Raw genomic sequence first — 11,497 nt, forward strand, 5'->3', positions numbered from 1 at the left:
AAGCACATTTTGCATGACTTTCTCTTTACCTATTAAATAGCTGAAATCAAAAGGATGGCTGTTCTCCCCCCCCCACCAAGTTATGGTGCATTATACTAAAATGAAGTGCTTTAATTTAATATCCTTTCCCTTCTTCTGAATCGCTCCCGTGCAGCTGAAAGAAACCCGGCCCTCAATTTTATTTTTAGGTAGGGAGGTTCAGGGTGCGGAGGAGGTGCCCAAATCACGGGCATGGCCCATCATCGGCGTGCTGCCCACCAGCCCACCGTCCCCATCCCGGTCCTGGGTAAAAACTGCCCATTCGTGGCAGCAAACACCTCGCTCACCATCTCATGAGCTTTATCCAGTCCTTATTGCCGCAATGCCGAATGTGGGGACCTGATGTGAAGCCCTCCCTGGCAGAGGAGGACATCACATCCTCCCCCTACGGTGATGGGTGCCGCCCGACGCCAGGACGCATGCGCCAACGTGGGGCTTTTGCCTTTGAATATCTTGTTTCCCTTCCCACGGGACTGACATCTTTAGGGGCTCACCTTCATGCTGGAGCCTTTTTAATTCCCCTGTAATATATTCTCAGCCCTCAAGCCTTTGCGAGGAGAGCTGTGATCAAAAGCCCCCCACCGCATCTTCTAAACAGCCTATTAATGCAGTAAAACGGTGACGGGGCATCGCTGTAAGAAACTCAAAGCTATGTTCATCAGGAAAACCAGCCACGCATTTTACTCCCTTTTACTCAACCAGCAAGCAGACCCTGTGTCGTGCGTGGTTTTAATCCTCCTGGCTACGTCGGTGCTCTCGGGACATGCACACCAGTGCCGTCAGCCTCAACGGGAGGTGCAGTGGGGCAGCTCGTGTGATGGAGATCGATAAATCAGCCAGCAGGACACCCCAAGCCCTGTTTCAAAGCGAACAAGGTGGTTATTTAGAATTATACAATCGTTTTCGTTGGAAGGGACCTTTAAGATCGTCGAGTCCAACCATTAACCCAACACTGCCAAGTCTACTGCTAAACCGTGTCCCTCAGCCCCACGTCTACACATCTTCCAAATAGAATCATAGAATGGTTTGGGTGGGAAGGGACCTTGAAGCTCATCTCATTCCAACTCCCTCCCCTGGGCAGGGACACCTCCCACCAGCCCAGGTTGCCCACGGACACTTCCAGCCTGGCCTTGAACTCCTCCAGGGATGGGGCCTCCACAACCTCTCTGGGCAACCTGTTCCAGTGCCTCACCACCCTCAAAGTGAAAAATTTCTTCCTAACGTTTAATCTAACCCTGCCCTCTTCCAGTTTAAAGCCGTTCCCCCTCATCCTATCACTCCATGCCCTTGTACAAAGTCCTTCCCCAGCTCTCCTGGAGCCCCTTTAGGCACTGGAAGGCTGCAATAAGGTCTCCCCGGAGCCTTCTCTTCTCCAGGCTGAACAGCCCCAACTCTCTCAGTCTCTTTACATAGGAGAGGTGCTCCAGCCCTCGGATCATCCTCGTGGCCCTCCTCTGGACCCACTCCAACAGGTCCATGTCCTCCAAACACCTCCAGGGATGGCGCCTCAACCCCCTCCCGGGGCAGCCTGTTCCAAGGCTTGACAACCCTTTTGGTGAAGAAATTTTTCCTAATGACCAATCTAAACCTGCCCTGGTGTAAACCAAGTAGCTTATTTTGCCATAGACGTCTATGATTGGTTATTATTAAGCGTGGAGCTAAACGTACCCACCGTGCTACCACCGTGACGGGGCTTTGCTAAGATCGGTGTAATTGCGAAAGCTTTTGAGCGTCTCCACACCTAAATTCCTCCCGTGCGTTCAGAGGAGCCTTGTTTCGGGGGAGAGCCTTGCTCTGAGCCGTGAAACACCCCTCTGTCCCACCCCAGAGCTGGATGCACTTCCACGGTGCTCAAGCGACACAACGTCCACTCTGCAAAGAAGTCTGTGGCCCATTTGCCGCGGAGCTTCAGCGTCTGAGTATGTGTGCGAATAAAAAGAGCTTGTTTGCCTGGAAGTGGCGTGACAGAGGGAGATTTATGAATACCCCCGGTCTCCTGGTTTTGGCGTCCTCCTTAAATATTAATTCCGCTGCGGGCGGCTGTTAATCTTGCCGGCTGCTGGGACCCAGGGTGACTTTGTAGATGGGAGCAGGCGCAGAGGTAGCATCAGCGCGGGGACTCGGTGGGCTTCTCTGCGTGTCCCCGCTTCTGCCACATCCCGCCTGTAAAAGGAGGTATTTGGGGCGATGTTTCGGTCTGTCCCCACAAGGGGACCTGGTCCACACCTCCAGGAGTTGGCCCGAGCTGCATCTTCCCATCGGTGGACCCACCTTTCCCCATCAGGTCAAGCCCCATCACGCCATCATCTGAAAAACCCCGGAGCCGGGTAAATAAAAGGGATAAGCATCATCTTTATAAGTTTTGGTGTCCCACAGTTGCAGAGAGATGGCTTTAAAATACAACCCCTTAAACACTCAAGGCTCAGAAGGGAAATAGAAAGAAAACACTAAAGTTTACTTGTTTTAAAAGTGCCCGTGATTTTTTATTTATTTATTTTTTAAGCTGGTCCCATGAGGTGGGGGCATAAATCATGGTTTTATTTGAACGCTTGGATTGGGAAATGCATCTCTCTCTCTCCTTGGAGCCAGAGAGCAATGGATGCTTAAAGCTCATAAAGTCCCTTAAAATGAACTTCTCCGTCTAACACAGTGCTGCTTATAGATTCCAGATCTGAGCAGCCCTTGTGGGACTCCGGCCGTTGCCTAAATTCCCATCGTTTGCTCTTTTCTCCGAGCAGCCCGACCCCCTCGGAGCCAACCCCTCCATTTCCAGCAGCAGGACACGCTCTGATTCCTGAGCGGATCTTATTCTGCAAGAAAAAAGAAAAAAAAGATCTCTGCTGTAAATCAAAAGCTGAAAACAATTCTTCAAAACAAATTTAAAGTCCTGAGCACAGGGGTTTTAAAAAAAGAAAATTAAAAATCAAACCTACGAGGTTTACTCCCTAGCTGGCAGGGATGGGAAATAAATATATAAAGGCTTGAATTAAAATTCCAGGGAAGTCATCCAAAATAAATACGCAATATTTTCCTGCAAAAGACCATAATATTATTTTTATTTTTCACTCCCAATATGATCAGACTATTTTACATTTTAATAAATGCATAGTTTTGAAGGGGAAAATAGTATTGCTTTGATATGGCAAAGATTATTTGATCAAATAACGTATTAGAACTTTTCGGGACTGCATTACGGAGGGAAAATGTGTGTTTCTTTGCAGTATTCATCTATCTAATAGGCAATGATTGCAAACAAATAATTATACTCTGGAACAAATGGGGAAAAATTAAGGTTATCTGGCATGGAACAGCACAAAAAAAAATCCAGCATGATAACAATAAGGGAGTAACGTATAGCTAAGTGTTTCGGAGATAATTGCATATCAATTGGCTGATTGCAGAGAGGGTTGAAAAATTAAGAGGGCTGATTCTGTGACAGAGGAGGTCCCCGTCCTCTCGCTCAGGCGACGAAAACATCACCCACCACGTCCTGCTGGGCGGCTTCTCCTCCTCCGAAGCAGCCCGAATCCTGCAGGAGCCGCTCCTGATGGCAGCGGTGGCCTCTCCCTGCCAAATTGTCCCCAACGGTCCCACTCTCCGCTTAGGAGCCAGGGTGGGGCGATGCGGAGAGGATGGGTGTTTTGTGTGCTTTGTGTGTTTTATGTCCTCCTCTAGTCATCAAGTTCCTGGGGACGCTCAGCCGGGGAGCGCCTCGATATCTCCTCAAACATACGAAGGCAGAAGATAGGCAAAGCCGTGGTGAGCGTCCCTTGGAGACGCCTGGGCTGAACCCTTTGGCCACTGCTGAGGGTCACGGGCAGGTAACAGGCTGCAGGTTCTTAATGAACATGGCGTGTAATGAATCTCCGCTGCTTTAGCGAGGAGTGAAAGAACAAAAATAATTCTTGCAATTGCTCCTTGCCTGCTTTGCCAAAGCGTGCCCAGCCGGTTACGAGCGCCGGACTCGGCGTGAACCCAGCTCTTGTAAATAGCTGATGGAACTGCCAGCTTTACAGCTCCTCGAGGGCGGCCGGGGAAGGGGAAGCGGTTGGGATGGAGTCCCAAAATCATTAAAATCTGAACTAGATAGAGGCGAGATCCAGAGTAACGACTGGCGTTCAGCCATGCAGCCCAGCGGGAGCAGAGGTCACCCGGGGCGGTCGGCGGGGCTCTCCCTCCCCATGGAAACTATCGGGGGTCACTGAGAGCAGGGTTTTTTTCATTGCTTCTTCTCCCTGATGGCATCTCTGAAGGTGTGAGGGCAGAGGACGGGGCGGCTTCCCTCTGCTGCCATCTTTGCGCACGCACTGGGCTCGGAGGAAGCGTCACCAGCACCAGGGACAACTCGATGCTGCTGTTTTTCGCTGCCGATGGTGGTGTGTGTGTGTGTGTACAGGGCTGTGCGCGAGATCAAGGCTCCTTCTGGCTGGGAAGGGGAGGAAAAGGAACCCAGCAAGCGCTCGGCAGGTACCTGGGCTCCTTCTCATCACCAGGCAGAGGTGCAAAGAGCTGGACGAAGACGAAAGCGGGAACAGCGTTGCTGATTTTAATGAGCTCACCCGTGGGTTGATAGCTACGAGCCAGTAGGAAGACGTGCCTATACTTTGGGGGGAAGGAGAGAGAAACCCTGTGTGGTTTGATATGTCTGTTTCCTCTGCTTTTTGCTGGTCCTGGATGAAAATACGTCGGGTCTTCTCACAGGGTCCCGTGGAAATGACATTGGTGGGTTTGACTGCACTGATCTTAGAGTCCCTCCAGCAAACCTGGTGCATCCTCATGGACTTTACTCCTGGGCTGAGATTTATCCCCCCTAAATTTTGCTGCCCATCTGTTGCAGGTAGGATGCGTCACCTCCAGAGGTACTGATATGTCTGTGTTGAGGAAAAAGAGCCCGGACAAGCCCATGAGACACAGCCAGCCACCTATTCAGCAACTGCAATTCTATGGAGTGAAACACATCCGCAGCGTACTTATTCTGCCACCTGATGCTCGTCTTTCCCACCATCCATCCTCCCTTTCACACGCTGCGTGTGAACAGCCTTTTCCTGCACGGCACAGAGCAATTCTCGCTTTCCCTTTGCAGCCTGCCTTCCCTAATCCACTTAGAATTTGCAGCTTTTTCTCTTTTCTGTAAGCCTCCCTTTAAACTCTTGATGTTAGCTCTTTTCCCATCTGTTTCTGCCTATGCATCTTTTCTGCACTCTGCCTAATGACTTACTCGCGCTAGGAAGAGACCGTATATTAATATTATCATTATAATTCTTCTTTCCAGCACTTCAGATCTTGTGAGGAATGTAATTGCTAAAGCAGATTTTAAGTTACATCATGATAACCGAGCAAGTTACGGGGGAGGTTAGACTATCGCTTTGCTCAGTAGTTTCAATTTCCCATCAGTGTTGCTTTCTGAAGGACCCCGATTGCACCGTGAAGGCAAATCCCACACTAGCGGATTCATTATTAACATTGTTGTTACTGACATTATTAAGTTAGTGCCTGGCGGTCCCAATTATGGGCTGAGATCCCGTTGTGCTGGGGGGGTTGTTTCCCATCTAGCTCCTCTTCCATCAGTTGCAGGTCCTTCATCTTCAGCTAATTCTGCACCCCAGAATTCCCCTCTTGCTTCAGTTCGCGTGTTCCCAGGGAGAGTATTTTCCTCTGCCTTTTTCTCTTTCCCCAGAGGACCAAGGGATGACGTTCCCGTGCAGATAATGCGCCCTGAGATGTTTATTCCACTCCATTGCAATGGAGTTAATAGTCTCTGTGGGCTTAATACCTGCCTAAAATTAATCTTCATTTTGCGCTAGGGTGAGGAAACCAAGGGAAGTGGCTTCGCTTTCACCCTCAGAGCGCGTTCCCGCAGGTTCGTAGTTAATGGGACATGAACGAGGCAGCACACCCGGTGCAGGGCTTTGCACCATCCCAGCTTTTGGCATGAGCTTCTCCGATGCCAACAGTTTCCTGCTCTCTCTGTACCTGCTATAGCAGGGCTCCCGTCTTCCCAGGGACCACGGTCACAGCGGGAACACGTGTAAATAATACGAGTAATCACGCTGTCGGTGGACTTGGTGATTACTCTGTAGAGGCTGGGGTTAATTTGGAAACGGACAGGAGGGAAGGATGCTCTCCTCTGCCCTTCTCGTGGTTTATCTCCAGGCTGCTAATGTATCTCCCCCCTCGGCTGCCTTTACGCTAACAAGCTTCCCCGATGCTGACGGGGTCAGCTCCGTCGGAGAGCTGAGCCTGCCCAGCGCTGCCTGCCGAAAAACCACCGCGTTAGGCGGATTGATGGCTGGAGAGTGCATTGTACTTATTAAGTGGAACAGACTATTTTCATTAAGAGATGCTGACATTATTAAGGCCAGTTAAATGTCTCCCAGAGATGGTGTGCCCAGTGTGCGCTCGGTACAGCGTGTTCTCCAGTTTGGCTGGGACACCCAAAATTCATCCATCAGCCCTCGACTCATTTCTGCCCGTTATCCCTCAGCTGCTGAGTTTCATTTGGACAGTCCTCCTCTCTTCCTCCTCTAATGCGGTTCCAGGGACTCAGGTGGATTGAGAGCCGGCAACTGAGAGACTTTCATTATTCACATTGCGTGCACCTGAAAATTGCATTGCCTGCTGGCTTCCAAATTGAGTACATTAAATACAACGCATTAAACCTCCGAAATATGGAAATATCCAGGGAGGGCCTCAGATTTAAGACATTACCCGGTGGAGTCCCAATTTTAGAGACTAGCGAGTTCGGTTAATAGACGGGCGCGTTGTTGGTGCGGAGCCAGGGAGGAGAGGGGGGAAGCTGGCTGCAGCGGGGTGGAAGGAGGCGAGCCAGATGGGGTCCCGGTCAAAGAGGAGATGCTGCGTGGGATCCTGGCGAAGAGGAAGAGTCGGGCTGGATTAAAATGCGGCAAAAACCAGGCTTCATCCCCTGCCCGGCCGTATGTTCTGTCGGCTTCTGTGTCGGGCATCGCCTGTGATGTTAGACGTTGCTGAGAGCATGCTGAAGGGGTTCGAGCTCCGCAAAGTCCTCGGCTAACCCCGTGCGTCAGAGCTGGTGCTGAGATGCTGGGCAAAAGACCCATTTTCTGTCACCTCTTCTGTTTGGGCACCACATTAAGGTTCTATGTGGCTTGTTCGCCCCTCGTGAAAAGTGGAGCTCGTTCCTCTGCACGCTACAAGGTTTCTGTGGCTGAGGTACGCTCAGGGGGTGCAAGTCACTGTCCCTGTGGCGCTTCTCCATGCCAATGAAAGGGCTTCACCATCAATGTTGACAATGGGAGGTTGTTGCTGTTTTGTAGGTGGGGAAACTGAGGCAGAGCAAGGAAAGTGACTCCTTGTCCGAGGTCAAGAGCCTCAGTAGCAGAGCCTGCAGCAAAACCCAAGTGTCTTGCGTTCCTCGTATGGAAATCGGGTTGGGCTTTATACCCACCACTCGTCTGACCCCGTTATCTCAGCATTATTCACTCTGTTACTTTTAATGACGTGCCCGTATCTCCCTGAAACACATATTTTTTCATTAAAGACGGCAAAAGTGAAGCAGGAGCGCTGCCATTCAGATAAGGTGTTCCAAATGCCTTTGGATTTATGTAGCCCATTTCAGCCCTCACTTGTGATGGATCTCCCGGTGCCTCACAACCTCCACGGATGGATTTCACAACCGCCAGGCACGCAGACCCACGGGCAGACCCTTGGAAAGGTTTCTCATGCTGCAGATTTCTCCGGACCACGTTGTACAACAGCGCAGCCGTGCAGGTCAGGAAATGAATAAGGGGAAAATATTGAGTTTCAACTGGGAATTTAATTAACCAGCATTTGATTTAGATAGTGGATTTCCACTTCTGTGATTAGAAAAGCGCTGCGGGGTATTCGTTGACCAATAGTGATCGAGACTTTGATTTAAGATTTCATCTTGAGAGAGGAGCCCTGAGTAATTTAGCAGCCCTTAGCGAGAGGTACCTGTGGCTCAGAAGAGGACAGCAGCTTCCAGCAGCACTGAGACGGGCTCCCGTTGAAAAAAATAATGGCCAACCTCCGTCTTGTTGGCAAAACCTGGGTGCTTCTTGCTTCACCTCCGCCACAGGGCCCCCAAGCAAAGCAGAAAGGTGCCTCTGCTTCTAAACAGACCCTTTTCGCCAAGGAAAAAGCCTCCTGTCCCTAACGCTTCTGGTTTAGAGAGAGGCCAAATCCGAATCCAGATTTTCTTCTCGTCTCCAGTCTTGGGTTTTGCTTTTGCTCCGTCTCTGCCGGAGCTGCCAAATTTCACCTCTGTTAAAGCCAGTCCCGGTCAGCGTGTTTCCCATCTCCCGGCTGGAAGAGCATCCCGCAGCGCCGCCTCCCGCTCCCCCACGCCACCCCGGACTCCCATGTTAATTGAATAGTATATTTTAATGCCAGGCCTGGCAGCTTGCTCTAAGCGATTGTAAACAGGCAGTCTTACATAAAAGGAGAGACAGCAAACATAAAATTTTATGGCTTAATACCAGCAATTAGAGGGGGACACGGGTGTATTTTGGAGCAAAGGTTCCTGCTCCCTCTCTTTAGTGGGTCTGCTTTATTTGCACGGCGTTGCTGGATGCTTCCCCTCCCGCGGCAGCGTTATCCCCGCTCCGTTGCGTGCCTGGATGCGGCCCTGGGGATGCCCGGGGCGGCGCAGGTGGCGGTGGCCGCGCGCACCTGGCTGCGAGGGAGGGCGAGCCCCGGCGCGGCGGCTGCCGGGAGCTTGGCAAGAGGAGGCGAACGGCAGCAGATGCGGGCTGTCAAACGGAGCAGATGCCTCATTAGCCACGGCGCCGCGCAGCAACAGCCCAGCTGTGCGGAGGGGGCAGCCGGCAGCCCTCCTTCGCGAAATGAAGTTGTTGAGCGCTCGCTCTTGCTCACCTCTCCCCGCTCCTCCCCGTATCCTTCTCCTCCCTTCGCCACACCGCTGTCCTCGGCTTGTGCAACAGCTCCGCACACCCTTCCTTCCCGTTCCCGTCGCATCCCAGTTGCAACCATCCTGATTTCCCCCCCCGAGCGTCATCCTGTGTTGTATGGAGGGAGAGAGGTGAGGAGAAAAGGGCTGGGTGCCAAATAGAGATAAATTTCCGCCAGCACCCAAGAAAGTGAGTCCCCATGGGAGAGGGAGCAGCTTTTCAGCAGCAGTGTTGGGTGGGGAGGGGGGTCTGGCACTGAGCATGTCGTTTCCGACCTTATTTCACCAGGAGCTGGATACTCGAGCGAGAGCCATCGCTCATCGGCTTAAACAAAGTGTAGTACAAGACAATTCAATTAACTGCGAGCGGAAGTCAATAGCGCGGCGCGGTTTGCGCGGCGCTTCCCGAGCCAGGGGAAATCAAAGCGTTGCTCTGGCGCCTGTCGGCCAAAGGCTGCGATCCCGGTGCGGGAGAAAGGGATGCTGGAGAGAAAAGCAGCTCCTGGAGCATCCCCTGCAGTGAAGAGGCAGAGGGATGCTGGAGCCTGGGTTTCTCCTGGGTTTCTCCATAGCCACCGTCAGCCCAGGCCATCTCCTGGGATAGAAGGAGGGAAAGGGGAAGATCTGAGTGATGGTGTTAACGAGGGAGAGCCAAGTGGAGGGTCAAAACTATTTCTGGTGAGGATAGATAAGAGAGACAGTGACAGCGGGATTTTCTGGAGGAATGGCTCCTCCTTTCTGGACAGCAGGACCGGGACAGATCCTTCCCGAGCTGATATTATATTATTATATGATTTCACATCTCCATCCTCTGTCCATCCTTGTGTTCTCCTGCGTCTCCCCCAGGCTCTGCCACAGACTCCCCCTCCAATGTACTTGTAATGCTATTCCCGTGTTTCCTGGGGTTTGCTTGTGTTTGACGAAAAGACCTCATCATTCCAGATTTGTCTTGCGTGAGCTATCACAGGATTAGCGAACTGGAAATCTTTCAGAGTTTTCTTTCAGAATCTAGTCCCTCGGGAGCATCGCTTTAGTAAGTGATTTTTCTGTTCTAGCCCAAGGAATTGGATCCGCATCCGGTAGCCAAATTGAATTCATTCGGGCAAGGTTAAGAGCCATTTGATACAGTTTTAGATTAGGTGAAGGCAGCCATATATATTTCATATTCTGCACTAACTGCTGCACAGTTACCAGGGATGGGCCGGCATAGTGCTTATTGACTGCTCCCCAGTGATCCCGCTGTTACAAATGGATGTTGCTAAACAAGGGAATGGATCCTAAATCTTTCCCTGCTGAAAGGTAATGGAAATAAGACAGAGCGGTAGGCAAAGGGAATGGCTTGACACTTAATAAAAGGTTGGTGTGGCTGTCAGGGTGGTTGCGGGCAGTCGGTGAGAGCTTTCCCCTCGGGTGAGAGGGGTCTGTTTGCATTTGTCCCGTTGGCTTGAGCTCTTTCCAAGAGCTGTGCGGGACTGCGTGGGGCCCTTATAGAAAAGTATTGCTGTAGTCAACAGCGTGGTACCGAGCATCGCTGCTGTGTTACCGTAGTAACACGGTGGTGTTTGGGATCCTTCGTGCTGTACACTCACCTCCCCGGGCTTGCAAATAGCTGAAGTAAACCGACGTAGGTTTGTATACGCCGATGAGGGAAGGCGGCTTTGTGTCAGCCGAGAACGCAGACATGGGTTTGAATAGAAGGACAAATGAGTTTCTCTGTTTTCTTAAGGTGAGCCCATCCATAATCGTAGTGATGCTCATGTGCAGTCGCCATCTGCTCCCCGCTGGAACGCTCTCAAGAGCGGTATCCCCTGGGGCTGGAACCCTTCTTCTGCGCACTTGGCCCGTTGCAGGAAAAAAAAGGGAAAAGAAATGGCTCTGAGGTCTGCGGAGAGCTACTGCTCGGGCTGTGAGCCGTGTACCGAAAGCACGGGGGTCTGGGAATCGCTGGGGTAGCACCCTGTGCTTCCAGTCCGTGGAAAGCAGGGGAAGAAATCTCTCTCGCCGGCACAGCTTATACACAGCGGTGCCCTGTGCGCGGGTTTTAGCACAAGCCCCGCTGAGCCTGGCTGATGAAAAAGGACTTTGAAAAAGCAGCAAGTTATATTTAGGATAACCAAAAGTCCCTCTTGAAGGATCCTAAGGCAAACGATAGTCAAGGCCCATAAAATTCTGTGCTTATTCACAAGTCCTGCCAATACTCAAGAGCACCGGTCCCGTGATGTTTATTGCTTTTCTAAAGGCCCCAGCTCCTGGAGCCGTGACGTGAAATGAGGAATTCAGTTTTTCTCGCCTTTTGACTGTTTGGTCTTTACTGTAGCAGGGAAAATTTGGAAAACATAACCTTTACGTTCTGCAGAGCCAGGGAGCAAATAAAAAGGACGTAGAAGCAGTTTGCTATTTATTTCTATTTCTGCAAAATCTCATAGTTTCTTTTTTTGAAAGCATCTTAGTCTCTCACGCCTTTTTTAACTGCTTGGAGTGGAGATGTGTAAATAATGACAGGGTTTGGGCCTTTTTGTGCATCCTTTGAGCTGCTCCTTATACTGCTAG

General features: G+C 51.1%; 1 protein-coding gene across 1 annotated transcript in view; it reads left to right on the forward strand.

Moving 5' to 3' along the window:
* Positions 1-368: 368 nt before the first annotated feature.
* The window catches only part of KIRREL3 (kin of IRRE like 3 (Drosophila)), a 160,299-nt gene continuing 149,170 nt past the window's right edge, over positions 369-11,497 (forward strand). The window contains 4 exon segments of the mRNA XM_009890829.1: positions 369-468; positions 3,504-3,652; positions 3,715-3,798; positions 4,877-4,898. Of these exon segments, the coding sequence (XP_009889131.1) occupies positions 369-468; positions 3,504-3,652; positions 3,715-3,798; positions 4,877-4,898 (355 nt within the window).

The sequence above is a fragment of the Charadrius vociferus genome, unplaced genomic scaffold (assembly GCF_000708025.1).
Source record: "Charadrius vociferus isolate BGI_N301 unplaced genomic scaffold, ASM70802v2 scaffold858, whole genome shotgun sequence".
In the NCBI taxonomy this organism is placed as follows: Eukaryota; Metazoa; Chordata; class Aves; order Charadriiformes; family Charadriidae; genus Charadrius; species Charadrius vociferus.